Raw genomic sequence first — 26,662 nt, forward strand, 5'->3', positions numbered from 1 at the left:
CTCATTGGTATTATATCCTTTATATTTTATAGGTAATTTCAATTTTCTGAATCCTTAAATCACGGATTCTAAAGCCACAAAAATACAATTATTCAAATAGAAAACTTTTTTTTTTTTTTTTTTTTTTTTAAAGAGGGGGCAGTTGTATATTCCTTTCCTTGTCACTGTTCTTAGGGTCTGGATTTGTACTGGATAATAACTGCTGGAAAATGAATGGAGATGGTCTATTTGGGTTTATAATCCCCTGCATGTTACGTAATATACCCTGGGAATCAGGCTGGATCATATCAAAGGGTATGTGTGTAAGGAGAGGGGGGTAATAAAAGCATGTGTGTCAGTGTGGAAAATAGCTGTCTAGTGGAATGCAGGAGGTTTTCTACTCTACGTACCCAGCATGGCACAGCTGGTGAGGTGTGTTCTAGGGAGGTCCCACCTGCCTCTCAAGCTCTGGATATTGGCTGAGATGGGAGGCAGGACCTGGGATTGGATGGATCAAGGCTCATATCCATTCTGGCAAATCCCATGTTCTTCTGTCTCTTCAGTCCAAGTGTAGTGCGCACATTGGGAATTGCCATTCGTTCATTCCAGTGGGTGACGGACCCATACTGGTGACAGGAGCGGTGACTAGCTTAATGTGGGGAAGGGCTCTTGTCTTATGGACTGCGACCCTGGGAAAGTCAGCCCTGAAACGGCAGGCTAACTGCTGGGCAGAGCCGTAACTAGGGATTTTTGCACCTGAGGCAAGAGACAGGGGTGGCACGTCCGGCTCTTAGGCGGCGGGTCCCTCTCGGAGGGAAGGACCTGCCGCCGAATTTCCGCTGAAGAGCCGGACGTGCCACCCCTCTCCCTTGCCAACAACCGGCGGTAATTCGGCGGCGGGTCCTTCAGTCCCTCTCGGAGGGAAGGACTTACCAGCGAAGGAGAGACTTTCTGTGCCCCTCACCTTTCGCGCCTGAGGCAAGTGCCTCACTCACCTCGCCCTCGTTACGGCACTGCAGCTGGGGATTATGGGTAAACATTGTCATCAAGGTAAAATGCAGAGCAGGATTTTATTGCCCCTCATTGAGAGGGGCCAATTAGACACACGAATGTTAGTCCCCAGCAGAATGATTTGACCACCCTTGGCTGGTGTGATTGCAAAATCTGTGCATGGCAAAGCCACCCCCAGGAATGCCTTGTGTGCACGCTCCATCTACCATGCAGCAGCTCACCACCACCACCTGGTAGAGGGACCCCTCCCCCTCCCGGTCCACCCCACTGCAAGGATCTGTGCCGGACAGGCTGGGGCGTGGCAGGGAAAATACACAGGGGTCCGTGTGCTCTGCTATTCTCAAGTGAAAGGTGCTATCTAAGTGCAAATTGTTATGAGTGCAGAATGGGGCGGGGCAGGCGGGGCCAGGGCAAGGAGGGATTCCCAGTGGGTTAGAAGAACAGAACTTTTAGCTCCAGTATGAAATAGAGGGAGAGGGTCGGAGTGGTGTCGCTGGGAAGAGATTCAATGGCCAGGGGCTAAGCAGCAACCTCAAGAGGCCCCCTCAGGAGTTTACACTCTGAGTGGCCATGGATCATACACCCATTGCCAGATGCTATAGCACTGGTGAGCTGAGCCCATGGTAACTATCCTGCTTTCCTCTGGTCACCTCCTCCATACAGCACTCCAATTCAGGAGGTCAGATCTTTGTGGGAACGGGAGCCACCTGGACTGACCTGCAGCGAACAAGATCGATGGAGGCTAGGAATGGTTGACATGCTCGAAGGGCTGAGGGACGGGAGCATGAAGATTCATCTTCTCCTGGGAGGGGCATTTGTGTGGGGGCCAGCTCGTCCCTAATGCAGAGCAGGGTTAAGGCCTCACGTCATGTGCTTTAAGGCATTTTCCATGGGGTCGGTCTGCTGGGACTCTGGGCCAGAGGCAGCACGCGTGCTCAGGGAGGAGGGGCATGGCAGGTGTACAGAAGGTGGGACGGGCGCCTCTCAGCTCTAGTCATCTTTGTCTTTGGCTCCATGCTTGAGAATGCGGGTGAACTCCACGTAGTTGAAGTTGCCTTTCTTGTCGATGGGGGCCTCTCGGTACATCTCGTCCACCTCCTCGTCCGTGAATCTGTCCCCCATGGTGGTGAGCAGCTCGCGCAAATGGTCTTCGTGAATAAAACCTGCAAGGGAGCAACGAATGGCAGGGAAGAGGAAAGATAAAGGAGGTGGAGTTAATGTAGCTGGAGTGCCCGAGCGAATAGAGCCGGGGAACAGAACTCTGTACTGGTTCCTGGGAAGCACTGGCCTGGGACAGCCCAGGATGACCCAGCAGTGAGGAACGGGGTGTTTCTAAAGAGTCTGGTCCAAGGATTTGGTCAGCCCTAGCTACACGGTGTAGCGATTACAGGGACCCAGGACACTGGGCTGCAAACGGTAACAATGGCAGCCCAATGAGACGAGAGCTGCTGCACACAGGTGACCGGAGATTCAAATCTGAACCCTTTAGGAACAGGATGGCCTCTTCCCAGTCAGGGCAGTGTGAAAAGCGACCCTGGAGGCCACAGAGAGTGGGATAGTGCCTGCGCTCGGGATTCACACTGCTGGGGGATTCATGAGGGGTGGAAAGGGGAGATTGTGGGTTTCAGAACGAGCTCAGTGGAGCAGCATCCCCTCCAGGAAGGGTATCCCCCCAGCAGACAGCATTTTCTGAGTTAGTGGTTCTGTGGTACCTGCAGCCTGGACAGTGCCCCTCAATCGCAGCAGCTCTCAGGATCCCCCATTATTCCCCTCCCAGGTGGCACTGAACAAAGGCCGCATCATGCCTTTGTCTGCAGACACACCAAGGGAGGACAAGGATGCTGGGTTCCACTTTGTGAGCTTGCCAGGCTTTTGAACTAGCGTGAAAGGCTCCTCCTTTGGGCTGGGCATTGGATGGGCCCCAGATAACTGGCTTAGGCCCAAATTCTCAATGGTACATAGGAGCTTTTCTCCCTGGGTTAAAGGCAGCCCCCATGGCTAGCTCCACACACCCCTGCCTGGAAGCCAGGCACTGGGGAAGCAGAGCTCTGTCTCACTACGGCAGCAATGCTGCCCACTCCACTGGTTGGCTCAGCTCAGCATCCCTGGCTGGCGTGGCTGACAGCGCAGCCAGCCTGGCCTCCGTTACCATACCTGTCGCGTCCTCGTCGAAGCAGGCAAAGGCATTGCGGATGACATCTTCTGGGTCGGTGCCGTTCAGCTTCTCTCCGAACATGGTGAGGAACATAGTGAAGTTGATGGGACCCGGTGCCTCGCTCATCATGCCCTCCAGGTACTCATCAGTGGGGTTCTTCCCTGCCATACGGAACCAGCACAGGGTGAGCTGCTGCACTCCTATACTTGCGCACCTGAGGGGCTCTGAGTGCTTGAAACATGACTAAAGCCTCATGACACATGGGCATGATTGTTCTCCATTTTACAGGTGGGGAAACTGAGGCACAGAAGCGACTAGTCCAAGATCACCAAGCAAGTCAGTGACAGAGCCAGGAATAGAACCCAGGAGTCCTGATTCCCAGGTCCCTGTTCTAATCACTAGATTAGACACAAACCCAAGGCAAGCGCATGGCTCGGGGACACCAAAATTGCTCTTTGGGAGGCAGAAATGAGACCCACAGCCCAGCTGTTCAATGGTCAGAAATGTCAGAGTGGAGGGGCCAGGATCTCGCTGGATCTTTCTGTGTATTCAGACAATCTGGGACCTTAAGCAGCTGGCCCTCAGGCTGCATTTCGGGTGCATCTGGAGGATCCCCAGTCTGTATCTTCTCTGCCCCTTGGTTCTAAACCCCATGTGTCCTAACGGGACTATATGATAAAAGCAACAGATAAGGGCTTCAAAAGCACCGAAATCCCATCTTCCAAAGCGACTGAGGCACTTAGCAGCTTGGGTCTCACTGGAAGTCAATGGCCCAGATCCTCAAAGGTACCCAGCTCCCTAATACCCTTGAGGATCCGTGCCTTAGATCCTTTTGAAAATGTTACTCTATGGGTTCAGACGCTTGTCTGCCCGTCTAGCTGAGTATCTTGGCCAGCCGAGTAATGCAAAGAAGTGCTTGTGATATTGATCTTCACTTTTAAATGAGAACAGGAGTACTTGTGGCACCTTAGAGACTAACATTTATTTGAGCATAAGCTTTCGTGGGCTACATCCCAATTCTTCGGATGTGGGATGTAGCTCACGAAAGCTTATGCTCAAATAAATGTGTTAGTCGCTAAGGTGCCACAAGTACTCCTGTTCTTTTTGCAGATACAGACTAACACGGCTGCTACTCCGAAACTTTTAAATGAGCTCGCTTCGGCCATGTTCACACACCTGTGGCATCCATTTGGCACAATCAGAAAGCTGTGCCGTGCCAGCACGCATGTCCCTGCCGTGCCAACACGCATGTCCCTGCCGTGCCAGCACTCCGCTTGCTTTCCAGGAGGGTTCGCCCCAGATATGGGACCATAAGGGTCCCACCAGCCCACTCCAGGAAATGGACCGCATGACTGCGGATAGCCTGAGGCCTCAGTGCTGGCATTCAAATTCGGAATGACTGGCCTTGGGGGAAGCTAAATTCCTGACACATGTCCCCCCAGGAAGTTTGATTAACCAGCAGAGTGGCGAGAATCCCAATCTGCCCCTGACTGCTGCCCAGAGAGAGGAGCAACCTTGTCTGACAATCTATTCCTCACCCAGACTCCTTCATTCAGCTCTTCCCATTCCATCAGACTGCGCCAGCCTGCACAGGTCAGTGCCCTCTGGTGGGTGCAGCTGCAAACAGCTCTCTTTGTGCCCGGCTTCAAAACACACGTTTTCCATTCTGAGCCCAGCCCCTCTTCCCCTCGCTTTTGTGTGCAGTTAGGGGCGAATGGGGGGAGCTCTGCCTCCTGGCTGCACTAGGACTTCAGAACAGGTTTGGTAGCCAGGTCAATAATTGACAGATCTCAGGGGGACTGCGGAGGCAGGAAGGAAAGAGGAGTGAGGATGTTGAAAACTACCTGGCCTGCAGCTAAGCAGAAAGAACTTTGGGTGGGGGAGCTTGGCAAACCTTGCAAGTCAAAACGAGCTGGAGCCTTGGGCTCTGCTCCTATCCCCAGAGCGCCTTCTTTGTGCTGGCTGACCTGCTAAACAAGCCAGGGCAGGGCCGGCTGGGAATCTCATTCAGACACGTACACCTTTCCGAAGGCTCCGGAGAGCAGCGTCTCCAAAGAAGACAGTCCCATACCCCTCCTTCCTCTCCAGCTCAGGCTCTTGTGGCTGGGAACTTTAGTGCTCGGGCAGAGTGGAGAAATAATGAGCAGTTGGGTACAAACAGTAATAATACTTAGTGCTTAAACAGACCTTTACACCCACTGATCTCAGTGCAGTTTACTAAGGAGGCAGGGAACTCATTGTCCCCTTTCTACAGATGGGGAAACTGAGGTACAAAAGGGAAGAGACTTGCTCAAGATTACACAGCGACTTGATGGCAGAGCTGGGAATAGTAACCCAGGTCTCCCCACCTAGTGTCCTGGAAATACCCACCATTGTGATTTCTCATGGAGTATTGGCATTTCCTTTATTGTTCGCTGGATGCAAGCAATTGGAGGGCGTGGGGGGGGGGGGGGTGAGGAGATTTAGCTCTTCCAAAGACCTTCAGCACATGGCAGTGCTGTTTTCCTGCAGCCTTGTCTACATTAAGTTTTGTCACTTTAATTATAGTTAAAGGGGGGGGAAAAAAAACAAACAAGTGTGGGTGCAATTATACTGTTATAAAAGTGCATAGACCAGTATAGCTTCCTACAGCTCAGCAAAGCCGGCATAAAGAGCCTCATACCACTATAACTGCGCCCATGCTAGGGCTTTACTGGCATAAGTGTGCTGGTAAAAACACATGTGCGTGCGCCACCCACCTCTGCCCAACATAGCCATGCCAGTAAAACTTTTCAAGTGTAGACCGGGCCTGACTCTGCCCACAGACACACAGCTGAGAGGTGGGGCCTGCTCCTTCCACACCAAAGGGCTGCGAACATGGGTCTAACTGGGAAGTATCAGCATTAATTATTTCACTGCTGGCACTTTAAGGAGAAACCTCCAGTTATTACGCTCCCCCCACCCCCTCGTGGTTAGATGGATTTGAAATGATGGTCCATGGGGATGACTGAATGGTTTAGCACAGGGGTTCTCAAATTGGGGGTTGGGATCCCTGAGGTAGTCACGAGGTTATTAGATGGGGCGGGGGGGAGTTGCGAGCTGTCAGCCTCTACCCTGCTTTGCTTCCAGCGTTTATAATGGTGTTATATACAAAAAAGTGTTTTTAATGTACAGCATAAGGGGGTCACACTCAGAGGCTTGCTATGTGAAAGGGGTCACCAGTACAAAAGTTTGAGAGCCACTGGTTTAGCACATATTTGGGAGGGGTGGGGTGGGCCTTAACACAGGACAATGGAAGGGGGAAGACATTCAAGGTCAAAATCCAGTGGGAGGGGGATAGGAAGGAAGCTCTTTGGGGAGCTGTCTGTGCAGCACCTACCACAGTGGGGCCCAACCTGGAAGCCTCTGGACGCTACTGCAGTATAAACGTAACTAATAATCAGCCACTTTCTATATGTCCTGAGAGGGGAGAGACCCCTGCAGCATGTGATGAGATTTCTAGAGCCCTGGCTCTATACCACAGCCCGAATACTTGTATTTCAGCCTACCTGGCTTCTCCCTTACAGCCCAGAGCCCTGTCTGCCCTGCAGCTTGACCTGTGCTTGCAACAAGCGGGAGTCAGGACCCATAAGGTATTAGCATGGCCAGGGGGCTGCATTTACACACAACTCTTTGGGGCAGGGATGGGAAACCCAAACCACACCTCTGTGCCAATGGGGGCTCTGCTGTGCCCCAGGATATTGCCCCCCCCCCCCCGGTGCTGCCACTCAGCCTCAGGGTTCTTGCAAGGGAAGGCAGGTGATTTGCAGCCCAGACTCCCCTGGAGACCTGCCCCTGTAGGCTTCCCAGGAAATGTTCTGAACTGCTGCGTCTCCCAGGTCATGTTCCCTTCCCCCAACCCCGCCAGTGCTACCTGCTTCAGGACCTCACTACACCTCCCGCCCCCCGTCGCCCCCCTGAGCTGGCCTCAGTCACCAGTGACCCCTCTGGGCCATGACCAGGGAGCCGACATAGTCAGGGCAGATCCTAAACTGTGCTATAAACAGTCGGGCTTCTGGTCCGTGGAATCCCAAGTGGCTGGAGTGAGGCAGGGAGCAGCGCTTTGAGTGACCTCCCGTCCAGCCCAGCTGGTGGAAGAGGGAGGGAGAGATCACGAGTGCTGGACAAGCACTACCAAAGGGGTGGATAAAAAGTTTTGTCTGGCCATGGGGGACAGCACCCTGGGGTGGCCTCAAATAGATTTCAATAGCTAGGTGCCAATCCAGAACTCATCACATTTCTCTGCATAGATGGGACTGTGATAGGAATTGGGCTGGAGTGTTTTCCCACCCCTACTCTTGTGTCTCTCTCCCCAGAGAGCATGATGGTGCTGGAAGTGGAGCAGCAGAACAAAAGGGTTCACCTACATAACCCACAACTAACAGGTAGCTGTCACCCCCAGTGGCCAGCATGTGTATAGCAGTTTGATTCTGCTCTGTGAGCTCAAGGAGTAAAGGCTCCTGCTTTCAGACCCAGAAGTCCTGTGTTTGATTCCCAAAGACACACCAACCCAGGGACAGTTACACATCTACCGGGAAGTATTTTGCACCAGCATAGCTGTACCAGTACCGATTCCTTGTGCAGACACACTGCTGCAGTGTAAAAGGTGACACCCACTGCGGCAAGTCACTTTTTTCACCCGTGTAACTCACCTACACTAGGGGTTTGCACTGGTGGAGCAGTGTCAGTGATGCTTCACTGGTGCAAAGAGTTCCTGGGATAGACAAGCCCCAGCCTTTATTCAACTCTGCTTCCAGTTTCCCTGAGGGGATAGTTTATTTAAATAGGAGGGTGAGGCAGAAGAGAGATCTGAAGAGGTCAGAGACCTTCAACCTAGAGTAATTGTCAAATACCTATAGGAGGGAAGGGCTGCTCCCAGTTCCCCAAGCACAGTCCCTGTGGCCTATCAGCAGACCAGTGTAGGCACCCTGTTGGATTGGCACTTGTTACCTAGAGACGCCAGCATGTCATGCAGATCCTCCTTGTCGATGAAGCCATCGCGGTTCTGGTCAATCATGTTGAAAGCCTCCTTGAACTCCTGGATTTGCGACTGGTCAAACATGGCAAAGACATTGGAAGTGGCACGTTGGGGGCGCTTCTTGGTGGTTTTGGCCTTGGCTCTCTTGCTGGACATCTTGGCAGCTGGTGATCTACCTCCTGAGTGAGACAGGGAAAGCAGAAAGGAGACTGACTGACCATGGGAACAGACAGACTCAACAGGAATGGAATGGAGCACTCTATCTGAGTGATTGCAGCAGGGACAGGGCAAGGAGACAGGCCATGTGGATTCTGTTCCTGATTTGTCTGCTGGCCATGCAACCAGACCAGTCATTTAACTTCCCTGCCCCCTCAGCTTCCCCAGCTGTAAAATGGGGATAATCATATTTCACTAACTTTCATCACACAAGGAGGGGGATGATTTAATTAATTAGCTGGTAAAGCATTCTGTGCTCCTTGCAAAGCGATAACGATTGTAGGGAAGGCTAGGGGTGACTACTCCCTTAGATTCAGTTTTGCTGCAGTTGGTGCATGGATGCAAGAGCAAACACCTGTTTCCCCCCTCTTCCCCCTTTGAGAAGACCCTGAATTCTGACACTGACCCCAGCAGGTAAAACAGGCCTATGTGAATTTCAGCAGATCATGCCCCTTGTGTTGCAATACGGGGTCCCCCCCGCACCTGACCATCCGTCTCCTTATAGCTTTGGGGTGGGGTGGGTCTGAAGCTGTTTTCTGTGGTTACATGGGGGCATGGTATGGAAGAGGGTGAGACCCACTGTTCTTGTATGCGGCGGGGAAGTTTAGTTATTGTGGTGTATTGGAAATTGTTAAGATGACAAGACATCACTTTAAATTGTAAAGGGTTTCCTCTGGTCCTGCTTGCAGCCTAGGGGTCTCTGAGGGAAGCCATGTGATGATCTGGGTTTCCTGGTGCAGTCTGCAGAGAGTCAGCATGGAGGTGAGTGGTGGCTCTCTGCTTTGTCTCACTCTGTTTTTGGTTCTTGTGCATTAGGATTCTAAATGCTAAGAAATGAGGTTGTGCTATGATGCAACCTTCCGACAAGAGTATTTATGATTTTTTTTCTCTGTGTGTGCCGTGAACGGAACAGCCATGACCTGATGTGAAGTTGCTACAGGGTAGCAAATTGGAAGTAAGTTTCCCCATGGTTGCACCAGCACCAGTCCTAGCCATGGTGGCTCCAGGGTGGTCTGAGCTTGCTCTGAGCAGGGTTAATGGTTAAAGCACCCTGAGGAGTCTAGGCCCTACAGCTGCTGAGGCACAGGCGGAGCTGCTCCTCTGCCTGCATCTACACTGGCCTTTTTCTAGACCTTTTCCAGAGTCAGATCTTACACAGACCCACCCACGCTCCCGCCATATCTGTAAGACGTGAAAAATGTGAGAAGAGAAAAATACTCCAGGAACCAAGCTAGCAGCCTTCTTGGCCGAGATCTGCCCCTGCAGCAGCTTCTTGTGTGCACTCACCGGGGCACCAGCTGGACCCACTGGTCTCAGGCTCCAAACTGTCCTTTGGGGCCTTTCTCTTTAGCCCAGTCTGCAGAGAGCTGCATCCAGCAGCTCCACCATGGGGACCCGCCTCCCCTGCTAGAGCTGCTTGCTAGGGGCTGTGAGGGTCCTGGATGAAGTCTCAAGTACCATGGTGCTTAAGCGACAAATCCCTCTGCGCCCCTCCAGGGAGGGGCTCCTCGCTGGGGGCACTTGGAGCCAGATTTTGTTCCTCTTGCTGCTGGTGTAAATCCACCCCCCGAGTGTATGTGCCTAAAAGCAGAATTTGGCCCGTCCTTAACCAGAAGAGCCCTGTGCAATAGACAAGCATCTCTCAGGATACTGGGGAGAGGGGGCTCTGTGGTCAGAGGGGGCCCAGCAGGTGGCATGCTGCATAGCTGCCCGTTACTGACCCCCGTCCCCTGAGCCCAAGGGCAACCCCTCAGGCCAGGCAGAGTGTCCCCATCTTTAGGATCCTTGCATGGAAGGGGTTATAGATTAGGGTTACCATACGTCCGGATTTTCCCGGACATGTCCGGCTTTTGGGGGCTCAAATCCCCGTCCGGGGGGAAATCCCCCAAAGCCGGGCATGTCCGGGAAAATCGGGAGGCTCGGCCGGGGCCTCTTTGTGCGGGGCCGGGGGCATGGTGCCCGGCCGGGAGCCGGGCCGGGGGCCAGGCCGGGCCAGGGTCGCAGTGCCGGGCTGGTCCGGGCCCACAGGGCCGGGCCCGCGGGGCTGGGAGCCGGGCCGGGCCCGCGGGGCTGGGAGCCGGGAGCCGGGCCGGGCCCGCGGGGCTGGGAGCCGGGCCGCGGGGCTGGGAGCCGGGCCGTGGGGCTGGGAGCCGGGGTCGGGGAGCCGGGAGCCGGGCCGCGGGGCTGGGAGCCGGGGGGTGCGCCGGGGGTGGTCGGCCAGGGCCCGAGCCGACCCAGGTTGGAGCCGCCGGGGGCCAGCCTGGGCCGCGCCTCCTTCTCCCTCCCTCCCCTTCCCTTCCCTTCCCTTCCCTGCTTCAGGCTTCAAGCAGGGGAGGGGGTGGAGACTTTGGGAGGGGGCGGAGTTGGGGCGGGGGCGTGGGCGGGGCTGGGCCCCCCCCCCCCGGGAGTGTCCTCCATTAGGAGGCACAAAATATGGTAACCCTATTAGAGATGTGCAAAAAGTTCCCCTTATCAGGGAAAGAGCCCAGCCATCCTCCCCTCCATCACAAAGCCCTGCAGTGATCTGCTTGCCTTGTACACTTTAAACACACAAAGAAAGGCTCACAAACAAGACATGGGCTCTGGGCTGCCTTCCCAGTGCCGGCCCTGTTAGGAACAAGCAGGAAGTTGGTTATCTGCTCCTTGCAGATTCCTAGCATTCCACTCCCCTCCCCCTGCCCTCTTTGTTTCACCAGAGAGCAGCTTGCAGAGCTGGGCTCACCCCCGCAGCAGCAGCTTGTGACCTAGAGCTAGGGGGTCCCAGCACACTGAGCGGAGCTAAGGATTGAGCTGTAATCTGGGGGGGCTCTGATTTACACTCAGGATGGCCTAATGAGCACATCCAGCAGCCCCGTGCAGGACAGCAGCAGCTCCTCTTGCATTGGTGGGCTCTGTCAGGGCAGGGAGAGGGTTAACACTTACAGATCTCAGAGCACCTGGCCCTAAGCTCACCCACGCTGCCCCCCTCCCCTCCCCTGGCAAGGCCATGGGAGCTCAGCTCAGAGAGCAGCCTCTATTTCTCCCAGCTCCTAAGCAGGGTGTGGCATTGCAGAGAGGCCTGGCTCCCCCATACAAGCCTCTCTGCTGAGCATTTGCCATGGGGGCTGCTGATATCATCATGCCAGGCCTGCTTTCTAAACCCCAGCAGGTCTCCTAGCAACTGCCCTGGCTGCCCATTGGCTGGGGATTGCCCCTAGCCAGGTGCCTGCCCATCATTCCTGCACTGGTCACCTGACTCTCTATCCAGTTACTGTATCAGCTGGGTGTGAACTAGGGTGACCAGATAGCATGTGTGAAAAATCGGGACGGGGGTGGGGGGGTAATAGGAGCCTATATAAGAAAATCCCCAAATATCGGGACTGTCCCTATAAAATCGGGACATCTGGTCACCCTAGTGTGAACAGGCCCCTATCCCCAGATCTTCAATAGGTGAACTGTCCACAGCCTGCTACATAGTTGAATATTTTTTCCCTATGGCCTGGTTGCGGCTTTTCCTCTGATCATCTGCTTAGGGATTTAATTGTTCTGGTAATTCCAATCACATCACCTGCTTAGTATGCGCTACTGGTACAATACATCTTGCTGCTGGATGGACTCCCCACCTACCCGGTCCATTTCACCTGCTCAGTTACCGCCTGAGAGCTCAATTAAGGGTGCCATCAGCCCACCCTAACTGACTGATTCCCACATGGCTGCACCTTACCTGCCAACTGAGGGATTCAGGTCATCTTTGCCCCTTTTCACCAGGCTCCTGCACATGGGAGGTAGGACAGGTGTCACCTGCACTTCCAGGGAAAATTCCCTCATTCAGGGGGCCAATTGCATTATCTCCACAGAAAGCTGTGGGTGGGTGCAGGAATCCTGGCCAGGGAACACCTGCACCCCATAGTGGCCGTTGTAACAGGAGTGGGAGTTACTGTAGCTGCCAAATGAACTCACACAGGCAATGATAAAAGCCACAAACACCCTATTATCTGTGGGCGAGCACTTTTCACAAAGCAACCACTCCATAAACCTATCAGTCCTCGTCCTCAAGGGAAACCTGCACAGCACTTTCCAAAGAGCTTAAACTCATTGCTCTGCTACAGGGCAAGGGCTGGGGAGGGGAAAGGTCAAAGATCCCAGCTGTCACAGGACCTCCCTGATCCCTGGAGGTTTCTAAGGTCTTGGCTGCACATGAACTTGCAGTGGTTTGGTTACAGGTGTGGTTTTAAATGGACTCAGTTATACTGAAAAGGGGTTGGTGCTAGCTTAAGAGTGTCTTATATCAGCTTAGCACATGTCTCTTCCCCATTGACTTCAGCTAAACTGCAGTAAGCCACTCTTAAACCAGGACATGAGCATCTACCCAGGACCTGGCACCAATGTAACTGACTTGATTTTTAAACTAATGTCAACCAGTGCAGTGGTCTTGTGTAGACAAGGTCTTGGGGCAGCTGCGAGGCCTGTACAGCAGGAGCAAACACTAGGCCCGCAGCAATAGCCAGTTCCAAGCTCAGCTGCCTAACGCAGCAAGAGGGCTCCAGGAGAGGCTCATTCAGTCAATCTCATAGCAGCTGAAGGTAGAGATTTAGTTCAAGGCTGTGACAGCCTCTCACTACACGCAGGTAAGAGTCCCCAGCTAGGGATGAATCCACTGTTATGTTTGCCACAGGCTAGCACTGATGGGTCACCACGACTTCCTCACCCTCATCGCGGGAGACTGTAACCCGGTAATGTTACTAACCAGTTAGTTGCAATAATACTGGGCCCTTATATTTTGCTTCACACAGCTGAGTCCTTCCAACTTCTCTGGGGAAGTAGGTTGGTATCATCCCCCTATTTTGCAGCAAGTGCATTTTACTCCCATTTTGCAGATGGGGAAACTGAGGCAGAGGCGGGCGTCCATATTTCCAAGCATTCACTCATTTTGGGTGCCCAAACTGAGTTGTCAAGGGCCTGATTTTCAGAGATGCTGTCATTGTCTTCAGCGGGAGACTAGGGTGCTTCTCTGAAAGCCAGACTGCTTCCTTTAAGGTGTCTCAGGTGGGGCACCCAGAGTTAATGCAGATGTTTGGCCCCACATTTCCAAGCAACTTGCCTAGCATAACTCAACAACCAGCAGGAGAGACAGGATGAGAACTGGGGGGGGCTCCTGGTTCCAAGCCCCTGGTGCATGGCTCTGTGCCTCAGGCCTGCTGGCTGATCAAGTTCAGAAGGGCCTAGTGGTTAAAGCACAGGACTGGGAATCAGGAGATCTGCATGCTGTTTATAGCCTTCCATGCAAATGTCACATCACTGCTCAGTGCCTCAGTTTCTCCATCTGTAAAGTGGGGACTTTAGCACACACCTGCTGTGCGGAGGGTGGGAGGAAGGTGTGAGGCTGAATTCATACCTGTTTGCAAAGTGCTTTGAGCTCCGTGGCAGGAAGTGCAGAGTATTGTTATGATTGGTGCGTGCCCCCTATGCCGGGCTGGGGAACACGCCCGCCTGCATTCCTGGCTTATGTGGCGTGGGACACAAAGCAGTTAAGGCACCATGTCATGTTGCATTAGGCTGCACAATGCCACGATGCCACTCAGTGCTACGTGCCAGAAAACACACCCCGGCTATTTTGGCCACCTCATGTGAGCTGTTCTGGGAAAGGCCGTCCGCGCTTTGCAGCTGGGTCATTGCTACTGACAAACCTGACAAGACCTTTGGGATGGCCAGACCCTGCAGGGCTGGGATCTCCTCAGAGTCTGCAAGCCAAGGTTGGCCAGCCTGCCCCTAGAGCAGGAGAGCCTGTCCTCACGTGATGGACTGGGACATGGGCACTCTTCTCTCGCCTTTCCTGCCATGCCATGGCACAGCTGCCGCCGCCTCGTCCCTCGCTCCTGTTTTTACTTCTCTCATTCTATTTTCTTTCTCCTCCTCTGTTTGCAGCGTATTTCCCCCTTTCTTTCTTTTTTCACGGCTCCTGTTCCCCTTCCCTTTCCCAGTGAAGCTGCATTGGTGGGGGGCGCGAGGGCAGTCAGGGTGCAGGGCTGTGAACCACACCATGTTGTCTGAAAGCGCTCCCCTGCCTGGACCTTGTCTCACACTCGCATCCTTGGGGAGCAGCCTCCTTTCACTGGAGCTGCGCTGGCAGGAGACTGCTCCACCGATGTGGGGCACCAGGCCTCCGAGCCCCAAACGCAGTTTTACCACCGTTACATGCCAGTACCATCTGACATGGCTAGGGAGCCCCCGAGTATTGAATTGGGGCAGGGCTGTTGTGACTGCAGCAATCTCCTCCTGCTGCTGCTTCCCTGAACCCCTATCTGCTTAGCCTGCCTCCTACCACCTCCTTCTATCTGCTGCATGAAGAGCACCTGTTATTGCCCCAGGCCCCAGCCCTAGGCTTCGCACGCTGAGAAAATGCTACAGGAGACCTTAGTGTTTGGACAGCCCGGACGAGTTAGCTCCTTTCTGAGGAATGACACATTTACGAGCCAATCTGGTAACACAGCTGCCCTCCGAGGGGTGCCGGCTCATCTTTGGCCTGGGGGCTGCCCTGTGCCCGCTGCGACATGGGGGTATGTTTCTCAGTGCAACACCACCGACTGCAGGGAGACTTGGAGCACCTAACAGTGACTTCCCAGGGAGAAGCTCTCTGCCCTCTGATTGGGACCCTGGCTGGGCACTGAGGAGTGCACCCCTACTGTAGACATGTATTCACCCACAATGCCGAGAGCTGCGGGGGAGGAAGTGAACCCAGAGCCCTTCTCCATGGGGCGAGCTGGAGGAAGCGCAGTAGCGTTTACAGACCATCCTGCGTTCCTGCAACTAACAATCTGGGGCTCACAAATGGAGGTCACCCCTCCCCCTTTCCTTATCCTGCCCTCCCCACTGCTTGTCCTCACCTTGGGATGTGGTGCCCAACACGGGCCTGACTCTGCAGCCCTCACATGCAATGAGCAATGCATTGCACTCGAGGGACTATGTAGGCGAGCGGGTGTCAATCAGCAGGAGGAAAGGTGTCAGAATAGGGCTCCCTTGAGTGGCAAACTCCTTGACTGTGATCATCCGTTAGCACCATGCAAATCTATGGCGCAGAATGAATAAGGGACAGTAACCAAGTCCTCCCAGTTGCCACCTCAGGCCACTCAGATTCCTCCTAGAACACTCGCTCCTTCCCTGAGGCCCACGAGGAGATGATAACATAACTGAAGCACCAAGATGTGCACATCTGATCTCCTCCTTCCTCATCCCACCACTTGATGCCCCTGCTCATCATGCCCCAGTTCGATTGTCAGGCGCTTTGTGGCAGGGACAGTGTGGATCTGCATGTCTTGGAGAGCACCCAGCACATGCTGGGTCCCTGTAACAATAACTGGGGGTCCAGATGGCTGCAGAGACTCCAGTCTGCCAACAGGAGAGTTCAGCTGAGATGCACGAATCACCCGGGGCCTGATCCACAGCCCAGTGAAGTCAGTGGAAAGGCTTCCGTTGCCCATGATGGGCTTTGGACCAGGCCTGCACAAAGCCAAAAATACACTGCAAAAATTAGCAAAAGGCTAGGAAAATAAACACCAGTTGCGCTCTAACCTTGCAAATTAACATTATCCAAATATTTACCCTGCACCCTTGGTGCTTTGGGGACAAAAGAACAACTTGGATTGTTTTCCCTGCTCGATGGTTCTCGTTATGTAGCTGGAACGTGGTTTTGACAGCATGGAGTTTTGTTGCTCAGGGGCCTTAGACCAAAATGTTCCCTGGCAGAATGCTGAATATCAGGGCCTGGCTTGGCTTGCTCACAACAGTTTAGCTATTTAAAACAACACCATAAGTCTCCATAGAGCTATTTGAATGGAGGGTTTTTGCAAACAGACCCATTTAATAAGTGAGGTAGCTGAGCAGGGAAAGATCAAGTAGCTTTGCCTCAACTGCACTTCGGAGCATCTAAACCATTGCAGTCAATGGGATGCTGTCACCCCAGCTACCCTAGGAAGCTGAGCCCCCTGTTGGCAACGCTAATTAGTAATGGGTTCTCCTGAACCAGTGCTGGAAACAGCTTCATGCAGGCAGGAAATTGGCAGAAGACCATTCATCAGTACCGGTGCTGAAAACCTGGTGCCATCTGGGTGAGCAGTTATAAGCATCACATGCCATAAACGGGTCAACTTCCTAAAGCAGACGAGGCGTGATGGCAGGGAAGCTCCATTTGTCTGGCTTGTTCTTGGACTATGTCAACGCATCCATGCAGCAACGTGGTTTTCGACAAACCCCTCTTGGCATGTCCACATACCGCCCAACTGTGTCTGTACCGATATTCTCTGGGACTCTTTTCCTAGTGCCCAGCACTGTGGCTGGGAGCAGGGACTTCTAGGTCATTTCCAAACACCCTGCACTGCAGAGTTAAGGGGACTGACTGAACTGGTGTAGCCATAAACCCTGTAGCTTCCCATTCACTATGGGGGAAAACTGAAGTAGATGCCATCCGCTTAGCCAGACCTGAACAAAAGTCCTCATCCCAGGTGTTGTGACCAGTGGGTACAAGCAGCACTTGCTAATCATCTGGGACAACTGTGATGTGGATACCAGACTTTGAACGAGGGCTTGTAATTGGTGCTGTATTATTTACAATAGCGTACTTTCTCACCCAGTGTGAATGCTGGACAGGGGAAGGCTAGCCTATTCCAAAGTGGCCTCTGATTTTGGGTGCCCGGTTTGAGGCTTGAAAATAGGCAAGTCATGTTGGCCAAATGGTAAGGAAGGATCGAAAGCCCAATGAAGTTAAAGGGCGATTTTCCACTGACTTCAGTGGCCTGTGGGTCAAGCCGTATGTCAGCAGCTGAGTGGGATTAGAATGCAGACGCCTCCAGCCCTATGCATAATCCGCTTGACTATGCTTCCTCCATAAGCAGCACTTCCAAAGCACTGTATCTAGCCATCAGTCTCTTCTCTTTTGTGGGAGCTGCACTCCCTCTGCAAAAAGAACGGGAGTACTTGTGGCACCTTAGAGACTAACAAATTTATTTGAGCATAAGCTTTTGTGGTCTACAGCCCACTTCTCCATTCTATGCATCCGAAGAAGTGGGCTGTAGCCCACAAAAGCTTATGCTCAAATAAATTTGTTAGTCTCTAAGGTGCCACAAGTACTCCTTTTCGTTTTGCGGATACAGACTAACACGGCTGCTACTCTGAAACTCCCTCTGCAGTATGTTATCTCTGTCTCGACAGTAGGGCCCCGTGCTGGAGCAACTCGTGGAGACAATGCTCCTAATATTACTAGCACCGAGCATTCCAACTCCAGGAGCTAGAGCCTCAAAAGCCAAGAGACTAGCTTAAAAATCAGATCTTGTAAATTAGTTTCTAAGAGCAGTAGCGAAGAGCTCAGTCATCTGAATACTCAGTGTCTGCTTCTTGGCATAGTCCAAATGTGCAACCTTATTGCTTTGCTGGGGTCGTTAAGAGTTAATTGCACTGCTGTAAGACTTAGAGGCCTCAGCCAAGAAGGAGGCCCCATGATGCTAGGTGCTGTACAAACACAATGACAGACAGATGGATGTGTGTAGGGGGGAAATAGGCACCAAGGATGCCAAAATATGATGGCGACATCTGGTCTAAATTGCCAAGCCCCTTAGCTGAGCATTCCTCCTATGGGGACCAGCAATTAAATGGTGAACAATCTTAGCATTTCAGAGGTGAAGTTAATAAGTGGGCTGCAGTGTTAACGTGTCATTGAGATGAATGAGGGAGTGCGGGAGTTCACACCTCTGAGAGCTATTGTTTCAATAGGCCTGGCTGTAGACTCTATCATGTGTACTCCCATTTTTTATCGTCCCTGGTTATATTGTAGCTCAACGTCTCTTTCATGAAAGCGGTTGGATATTTGCAATCAGGCATACAGGTCCTCTAGGGATCCAAGGTGGAGGTCTCTTTGGGGTCAGAAACACCCACAAAGGCAGGAGGGGAGAGGGGAAGAATGCCACCAGCAGTAATTCAGTTGCTTCCTCCCCTCTGCTCTGATGTGAAGAGGAAGGCAGCTGGGGTTGGACCTGGACCCACTCAAGCCTTGTCTACACTAGAGAAATGTTGCAACCCTTTCCCACTTCTGCCAGCGCTGGCTCAGCTCCACCAGTGTGAGCAACACCCCAGTGTAGGTGGCCTAGTGGCTGCCACTGGTGGATTTAATGCCAAGTCATCTAACCCTGCTTAGAGTAGCTCTAGACAACATGGTTGTCAATAACAGCGGTGCCTAGCCTACATTACCACCTCTGGAGCTGCAACGGTGGGAAATTCAAAGGGCAAAACTTCTAGTGTAGACACAGCCTGGGGGAGTGGGAGTGAGAGTTTCTATTTGTGGAGTGGATGGGACAACACAGTTATGGGAGACGGTGGATTTGGGGTGCAGTCTAAGACCCCAGCCGGACTGAGCTGTAATACCAACCAAGCTGCCCTGATCCTATCACTGTATCAACTCATCCATGTTACAAACAAAAAGGGTTGTTACAACATGAGCACCCCTAGCACCGCAAGGCAGCTGTGCCCTGCTACCATGAGACTTGGAGTGTAGATGGCCCCCACATATGGGCATATAGGCCAAGATGTCCAAGCTGACTAGTGATGTTGAGTGCCCAATGCGAAACACCTTAAAGAGTCCTGCTTTTCTGAAGGCAGCTGCTCAGCTCTTCTGGAAAATCAGGCCTCTGTAAGGAGTCTCAGGCTGGGCTCCCTTTTGAAAACGTTGGCCATGGGCTTCCAGCAGATTGGGGCCTGCCTCCAGTGCTCTGCAGGTAGATAATGACAAACCTCTCTTCCTGCTGGCATGTGCTGCTGAAAGCCCCTTTCCGCCTGGCTAGGCTGGACAGTCGGCATCTAAAGCCAGTGAAACACGGGGTTTGTTTTCTGCTAACTTTCAGTTGGGCGTCATGGGGGATAAATAACCAAACGACCTGGACGACCCCAGATTAGGTTCTTGCAGTGTAAGCGGCACCTTCGACTAAGTGTTGGGGGGAAACAATCCGGGCTCTTACTAAAACCCAGTCAAACTCTTCTCAGATCAATGAAGTTTGTGGCCAGAAAGTTAAAAACCAGGACAAAGCAGTATTTTGTCAGACCGGGCATAGTGAACAAGCCCCATTGCTGCCCTTGGTCTGAGCCACCCACTCTACCAGGGTTGTCAAGCGTTATGACAAGTAACTTCATGTAACGGAGGGGTTATCAGATGTCATGCTTCGGGGCGCTGGGTTGCAGGGGGGCGGGGAGCACTATCCCCAAAGCACAGTGCAGCATGAAGAGCCAGCTGCACGGTGGGGGATTCATGTTGTCCTTTGAAGCTTCAGCTATTGGCAGTGGGGACCAGGCGTGACCTGCTGGGGCACCTCAGATGTGCTTCTTTTCCCATCATGCTTTGCTGACTGCTCCAGTCAGATACCTCTCACGGACCCAGCTAAGATGGTATTTAGGCACCAAGATGATCCTCCCCATACCCTGGCTTTTTTTTTTTTTTAAACCAGCCGTTTCCTCTCCTTCCCCAGCTACTGATGCCACAATCTGCCATCACTGTGGCAAACGACTGTGACATCAGCCACAGCAATGTGGCATCACTGAGAGTGTGTCTTCATTGGGCAATTGGCACCAGGGCTAGCCTGGCCTGGGTGTGAGCAGCCGCACTGGAGCGACTGTGTCCACACTGGTGCTGTGCTCCCCTGTGTGTGTCAGCTAGGGCTTCTGGGGGCCTCTCCCACATTTCTTCGTGCTGCAGTGAGCCGAGCCAACCTCTGACACTTTCCCAGTGAACTGTGGGAGATCCTGTCTGTCCTCTGGGCACACAGGGAATTGTGGGAAGGCATAGGAGCATACCCAGCCCTCCAATGATTTAGCCTGCATCCTCACTGCAAAGCGGGCAGGTTACCAGCCCTGATTGAAAGCAGCACCCAGGTTCTAACCTACCCCCAGCCAGGCCAGCTAGCTTGGGTTGAAAGCACTATCAAACTTGGGTGAGAGGGTTTTGTGTGTGGACGGGAAGGGGGTTGGGGCAACACCAGGGTAAGAGCCCAGGCTAACTATGCAGTGAGAATCAGGAGGAGGCTGGTAGGAAGCTGAAGGTGTTCAAAGCAGGCTGCGTGGATGCATGGGGTGAGTGCAGGATTGAGCAGCTGGACCCCAAAGACCTAATCCCAGCTTGCGGTGTAGCCCCAGGTCAGGGTGTGCCCCCTCTCTTGGCTCAGTAAAATGGGGTAATGGTACAGGAATTACCAACGTGTAGGCAGCACTTTGATGATTTAAAGGTACAAAACGCTGCTAACCCCAGCGTGCAGGCTGCCAGCACCACTGGGGGAAAGAAACTCAGGCCAGATTAATGGGGTTGCTGATAAAATAATACAAAGCTTGCCAGAGCGTGATCCACACAAATGGTGTCTTCAGAGGGCCCGATAGTCCTTGCTGCAGGGAGTGTCACCTGATAGAAGCCACCCCAGCAACTCCTGGGCAAGAGCTTTGGGAGCCAAGAACCTGAGCTGGATTTCTATGCACACCGCGAGAAGGTCTGGGAGCAGCACCTGGGAGCAGGGCGGGTGGGTGGATGCTATTGGCCACTCTCCGAACAGTCTGAAATCACCTTTTATATGTTCTTTTTAAAGCTCTGGAGAGCGAAGGTTTATCCTGGGTTTTAAGGCTTCTGGTGACCTTGTCCTTGCCATGCAGAAGATCCTGAACTGAATTTTTATTCCCTCCTAGAAGAAATTCTGGGCCATGCCCAGGGAGGGGAACCTGGCCCAGGCAAATCAGAGAGGAGGATGACTTGGGACAGTGCTTAATTTATAGAGGTGCCGGGGCTCAAGCAACTTTTTTACTTTCATAACTGATGCAACAAGCCCAGAGGTGCCGGAGCTCTGAACTGCCAAGTTCTAGAGGTGCCAGGCTGTGACCTGCCGGGCCCAGAGATGCCGGGGCTCTGAACTGCCGGGCCCAGAGGTGCCGGGGCTCTGAACTGCCAAGTTCTAGAGGTGCCGGGCTGTGACCTGCCACATGAAGAGCCAGCTGCACGGTGGGGGATTCATGTTGTCCTTTGAAGCTTCAGCTATTGGCAGTGGGGACCAGGCGTGACCTGCTGGGGCACCTCAGATGTGCTTCTTTTCCCATCATGCTTTGCTGACTGCTCCAGTCAGATACCTCTCACGGACCCAGCTAAGATGGTATTTAGGCACCAAGATGATCCTCCCCATACCCTGGCTTTTTTTTTTTTTTAAACCAGCCGTTTCCTCTCCTTCCCCAGCTACTGATGCCACAATCTGCCATCACTGTGGCAAACGACTGTGACATCAGCCACAGCAATGTGGCATCACTGAGAGTGTGTCTTCATTGGGCAATTGGCACCGGGGCTAGCCTGGCCTGGGTGTGAGCAGCCGCACTGGAGCGACTGTGTCCACACTGGTGCTGTGCTCCCCTGTGTGTGTCAGCTAGGGCTTCTGGGGGCCTCTCCCACATTTCTTCGTGCTGCAGTGAGCCGAGCCAACCTCTGACACTTTCCCAGTGAACTGTGGGAGATCCTGTCTGTCCTCTGGGCACACAGGGAATTGTGGGAAGGCATAGGAGCATACCCAGCCCTCCAATGATTTAGCCTGCATCCTCACTGCAAAGCGGGCAGGTTACCAGCCCTGATTGAAAGCAGCACCCAGGTTCTAACCTACCCCCAGCCAGGCCAGCTAGCTTGGGTTGAAAGCACTATCAAACTTGGGTGAGAGGGTTTTGTGTGTGGACGGGAAGGGGGTTGGGGCAACACCAGGGTAAGAGCCCAGGCTAACTATGCAGTGAGAATCAGGAGGAGGCTGGTAGGAAGCTGAAGGTGTTCAAAGCAGGCTGCGTGGATGCATGGGGTGAGTGCAGGATTGAGCAGCTGGACCCCAAAGACCTAATCCCAGCTTGCGGTGTAGCCCCAGGTCAGGGTGTGCCCCCTCTCTTGGCTCAGTAAAATGGGGTAATGGTACAGGAATTACCAACGTGTAGGCAGCACTTTGATGATTTAAAGGTACAAAACGCTGCTAACCCCAGCGTGCAGGCTGCCAGCACCACTGGGGGAAAGAAACTCAGGCCAGATTAATGGGGTTGCTGATAAAATAATACAAAGCTTGCCAGAGCGTGATCCACACAAATGGTGTCTTCAGAGGGCCCGATAGTCCTTGCTGCAGGGAGTGTCACCTGATAGAAGCCACCCCAGCAACTCCTGGGCAAGAGCTTTGGGAGCCAAGAACCTGAGCTGGATTTCTATGCACACCGCGAGAAGGTCTGGGAGCAGCACCTGGGAGCAGGGCGGGTGGGTGGATGCTATTGGCCACTCTCCGAACAGTCTGAAATCACCTTTTATATGTTCTTTTTAAAGCTCTGGAGAGCGAAGGTTTATCCTGGGTTTTAAGGCTTCTGGTGACCTTGTCCTTGCCATGCAGAAGATCCTGAACTGAATTTTTATTCCCTCCTAGAAGAAATTCTGGGCCATGCCCAGGGAGGGGAACCTGGCCCAGGCAAATCAGAGAGGAGGATGACTTGGGACAGTGCTTAATTTATAGAGGTGCCGGGGCTCAAGCAACTTTTTTACTTTCATAACTGATGCAACAAGCCCAGAGGTGCCGGAGCTCTGAACTGCCAAGTTCTAGAGGTGCCAGGCTGTGACCTGCCGGGCCCAGAGATGCCGGGGCTCTGAACTGCCGGGCCCAGAGGTGCCGGGGCTCTGAACTGCCAAGTTCTAGAGGTGCCGGGCTGTGACCTGCCAGGCCCAGAGGTGCCGGGGCTCTGAACTGCCAAGTTCTAGGGGTGCCAGGCTGTGACCTGCCTGGCCCAGAGGTGCCGGGGCTCTGAACTGCCAAGTTCTAGAGGTGCCGGGCTGTGACCTGCCAGGCCCAGAGGTGCCGGGGCTCTGAACTGCCAAGTTCTAGAGGTGCCGGGCTGTGACCTGCCAGGCCCAGAAGTGCCGGGGCTCTGAACTGCCAGGCCCAGAGGTGCCGGGGCTCTGAACTGCCAAGTTCTAGAGGTGCTGGGCCTATGAACTGTGAAGCCCTGGCACAAATTAAGCACTGATTTGGGAGAACAGCGAGATATTTAACTCCTCCCACTGGCGGCAGAAAATGCCAACAGCAATGGGTAAAGAATTTAAATGCCCAGGGAAACACAACCATCTTTGGTAACCAGCGACTGCTCAGGCCTGGAGCTGTCTCATACAGGCACCACACACTGGCGAATGCTGCCACTGCCTCCTCTTCCTCCTAGGGTTACATGTTAAAGAGCCTTCCCAACGCTATTTTAACACCCCTCTAATATTCCCCAAATACAAACACTCAGCAAGAGGCTCAATGGAGGAAAGTACCTGGGACTAGGAAGCAGCCAGATCTCGGGTTCTGATGGGCATTGTCCGAACAGGACAAAAGTTACCCCAGGCGCTGTGGACGCTATAAGCGCTCCAGTGGCACAGCTGCAGCTACGCCACTAGACACTTGTTGTGGAGTTGACGGGGTTTTCCCGTCGCTGCAGTAAATCCACCTCCTCAAGAGGTGATAACTAAGTTGATGGAAAAATCCTTCCAGCAACCTAGCTGTGTCTACACAGGAGGTTGGGTCGACCTAACTTCAATGCTCCACATACGGCGTTTTTCAGAGCTAGGTTGTCTGAAGTTTTAGGTGTAGATCAGGCTTTAGGATTGAGAAAGCAAAAGGGAGGTAAATGAAGTTTTTCTTATGCAAGAGAATTTATTGCTTCAGGCAGGGGTGGACTGGGGTTTTATGGGGCCCCTGTGCCAGAGCAAGTGGGGGCCCCTCCACACCCCTTGCTCTTGCAGTTGTTGTTGGGCTTTCCCCTCCCCCCCCCCCCAGCGTGCTCCTGCAGGGCAAATGGAATCGGGTCCCGGGGGCTTGCTCTGCTCCGCCCGCCCGGCGCTCCAGCTGGGGAGTGGAGTCAGGGTACAGGGGTGTCCATTTTTCCAGGGCCCCCCGACTGGCCGGGGCCCCTGGGCACAGGCCCTGTTGGCCCAGAGGCTAATCCTCCATTGGCATCAGGTCGCTCAATAGCTCACTAAGGAGATCTCTAAGATCACTAGGGGATCACCCAAGAGGGGGCAGGGCAGTGTGCATGTTTGCCAGGATCTTGCCTTGTGCCATCTGCAAAAGGACATGGGAGAAAACAACATTCCAGACAGAAATGAATCTTGCCCAAGAAACCCAGAGGCAGGCCCCTGACAGCAAGCTCAGAGCAGGGAAGCAGACGGAAAAGCCCAGCTTGTTTCAGTGCGTTGCCGTGTGCTCACGACAGCTCTGATTCCAGGCCCCGTTTTGCTTATATGAGATTGATGCTTCCTGAAAGAAGCTCCCCCAGCTAACTGAGCCATCCACGGTCAGTAGGAAACCCCAAGAGAGAGCACAGCCAACGCCTGCCAAGGCTGCGTGTCAGCGGTTCAGTAACCCCGGCTGTGTCCTGCTCTGTCATCAATGCTCTACGCGCTCTTCTCATCTCTGTTACGGCTCCAGGGCCAGGCTACACAGCCTTTACTTATTCTGGCACGTAGTTACTCCCAAACACAGCGCCACTGATGTTAGTGGGACTGTCTGGAAGAGCCAAATGCTCAGCAGGGTAAGGGCCCTGCGGTGAGAGTGGAGAGCTCTGCCTGTCACTGTCCCTGTCTCCCTCCTGTCACATCCCAGCGGTGACAGCTCTGCGTGGGTTCGCCTGGCTGTTCTCGTTCCCTGGGGATGCCTGCCAGGGTTCTTTGCTGCCATAACAGGTGTTAGTAGGTGAACACCCCGCCGCGGCAGCACGCAAGACCATACACCTGCCCCCGAAAACACACTCTGCTTCAACGTCTTGCCTGAGGAAAGGTAAGAGGTTAAGCAGCGGGAACACAGATCTGGAGGTTTCCTTCCTTTCTCATGCAGGCTCAGACAGGACTGCATGGAATGTGAATCTCTCTACCGGCAACTGGCATTGTGAGAAGACAACCAGCAAAGGGCCTGCACTCCTCAAGTGCTGAGGGCTCTGCTCCAGGGTGTAGTGCACGTCCCAGGCCATGCCAGCTGTCTAAGAACTCAGACATAGGTTGGGTTTATTTCCTTCCATGCACATCTATTTGCTCCCTAGACTGATAAACTAGCCAAGGCACAGACGTATTTTCTCCCATGTAACTTCTGACAGCACAGTGGGCAGCCTTCTTATCTGACTCAACTTTCTTTCCTTTTCTGCAGTGAAATGCTAAAAACATGAGGAACCCTCTGCCAGAATACCTCTTCCTGTGGTGGAGGACAAGTACTCACACAACCCATTACAGGAGATCAGAATCTATTTCGGCAAAGAGGGTGTTCTTGACTGGATCCCACTTCTTTCCCTGAGAGATTCTGATGCTACAGAGCTCTGGTCTTGGTCCACTAACTCACATTCATCCCTAAAACTGCTGGAAGCTTTTAACTTGAGACTGGAAAATGTAAGCGCTCAGTTTTTTTGGAATCTTCCCGCACCCTCTGATTTCATCCGTGACACACCTTAGCTGCCTTCAGGAAACCACACCACATGGAAAGTGAATCAATGGAAAAAGCTCTTACCTGTGTCAGAAACAGTTAAAAACCCAGAGATCCCAAAGGCGTTTCTGACTCCTGCAAATAGAAGAAATTAACTAGCTGTTTTAATCTCCCTGGCTGGAAGGAGCTGGGTCATATGGCAAAGGCAGCCAATGGAGAATGGAGTTTAGCTAAATTGTTCCCACCCACCCCCAAGGATTTGGCCATACAAGGCAAAAGAATGCTGCGAGCGTGTGGCAGCAGCCCAGCTGTGGGACACTGGAGTTTGGGATATGAGAACAAGGGGGGGAGAGAAAGAAGGCTCCAGGGAAAGAGATGATTCTGCCTTATATAGATGAAATGCTGACGGAAAAAGCAGCAGAGGGCCTGCAGCCTGGTGAGCAATGCTCTGCAGTGAGAGCCCAACTCCTTGGGGGAGATGCAGCTTCCTTTATAAGGGGCTTGCAAGGAGAATGTCAGGTTGTTTTTTTGGTACGTGACTTTTAAACAAAGGTCCAAAAATAAAAGGACCCGCTGCTCGGAGAGGTATTTCCAGTGTACAGTTAGCGTGCAGGTTCTTCCAGCTGTTTCCTTGCACAGTAAAGGTGCTGTTTAGAAAAGGTCAGGTTTGTATTAGCCCCACAGCTAATGCTTCTGCTCTGTTACCTGCAGCGACTCCTGCTGGGACACGCTGGGAGTGGAGTAGCTGTGAGCTTCCTCATAGACAAGATTCCTGGTGTCTATTGGGAGTTAAAGCACCAAGTCCTCCAACCTTATGCATTCCTGGAATACCAGATGTTCCAGTACTTCCATGAATGGCATGGGCCC

At 53.1% G+C, this 26,662-nt stretch overlaps 1 protein-coding gene across 1 annotated transcript; it reads right to left on the reverse strand.

Annotated features, from left to right (window-relative positions):
- On the reverse strand, positions 1-25,987 carry MYL9 (myosin light chain 9). The gene is made up of 4 exons (XM_054045577.1): positions 25,880-25,987; positions 8,114-8,320; positions 3,145-3,306; positions 1-2,153 (listed from the first exon to the last, which is right to left on the reverse strand). The coding sequence occupies exons 2-4, from the start codon at positions 8,295-8,297 to the stop codon at positions 1,981-1,983; spliced, it is 519 nt and encodes a 172-aa protein (XP_053901552.1). The 5' UTR covers positions 8,298-8,320; positions 25,880-25,987; the 3' UTR covers positions 1-1,980.
- Between the last annotated feature and the right edge of the window lie 675 nt (positions 25,988-26,662).

This window comes from Malaclemys terrapin, chromosome 12, assembly GCF_027887155.1.
Source record: "Malaclemys terrapin pileata isolate rMalTer1 chromosome 12, rMalTer1.hap1, whole genome shotgun sequence".
NCBI lineage: Eukaryota > Metazoa > Chordata > Testudines > Emydidae > Malaclemys > Malaclemys terrapin.

Bases quoted from the DNA above. Each gene is read 5' to 3' on its own strand.
- MYL9 (XM_054045577.1), bottom strand. From the start codon at position 8,297: ATGTCCAGCAAGAGAGCCAAGGCCAAAACCACCAAGAAGCGCCCCCAA. The intron at 3,307-8,113 runs GTAACAAGTGCC...TCCGTATGGCAG, and splicing joins TGACATGCTGGCGTCTCTAG to GGAAGAACCCCACTGATGAG. The intron at 2,154-3,144 runs GTATGGTAACGG...GCTCCCTTGCAG, and splicing joins CTTCGACGAGGACGCGACAG to GTTTTATTCACGAAGACCAT.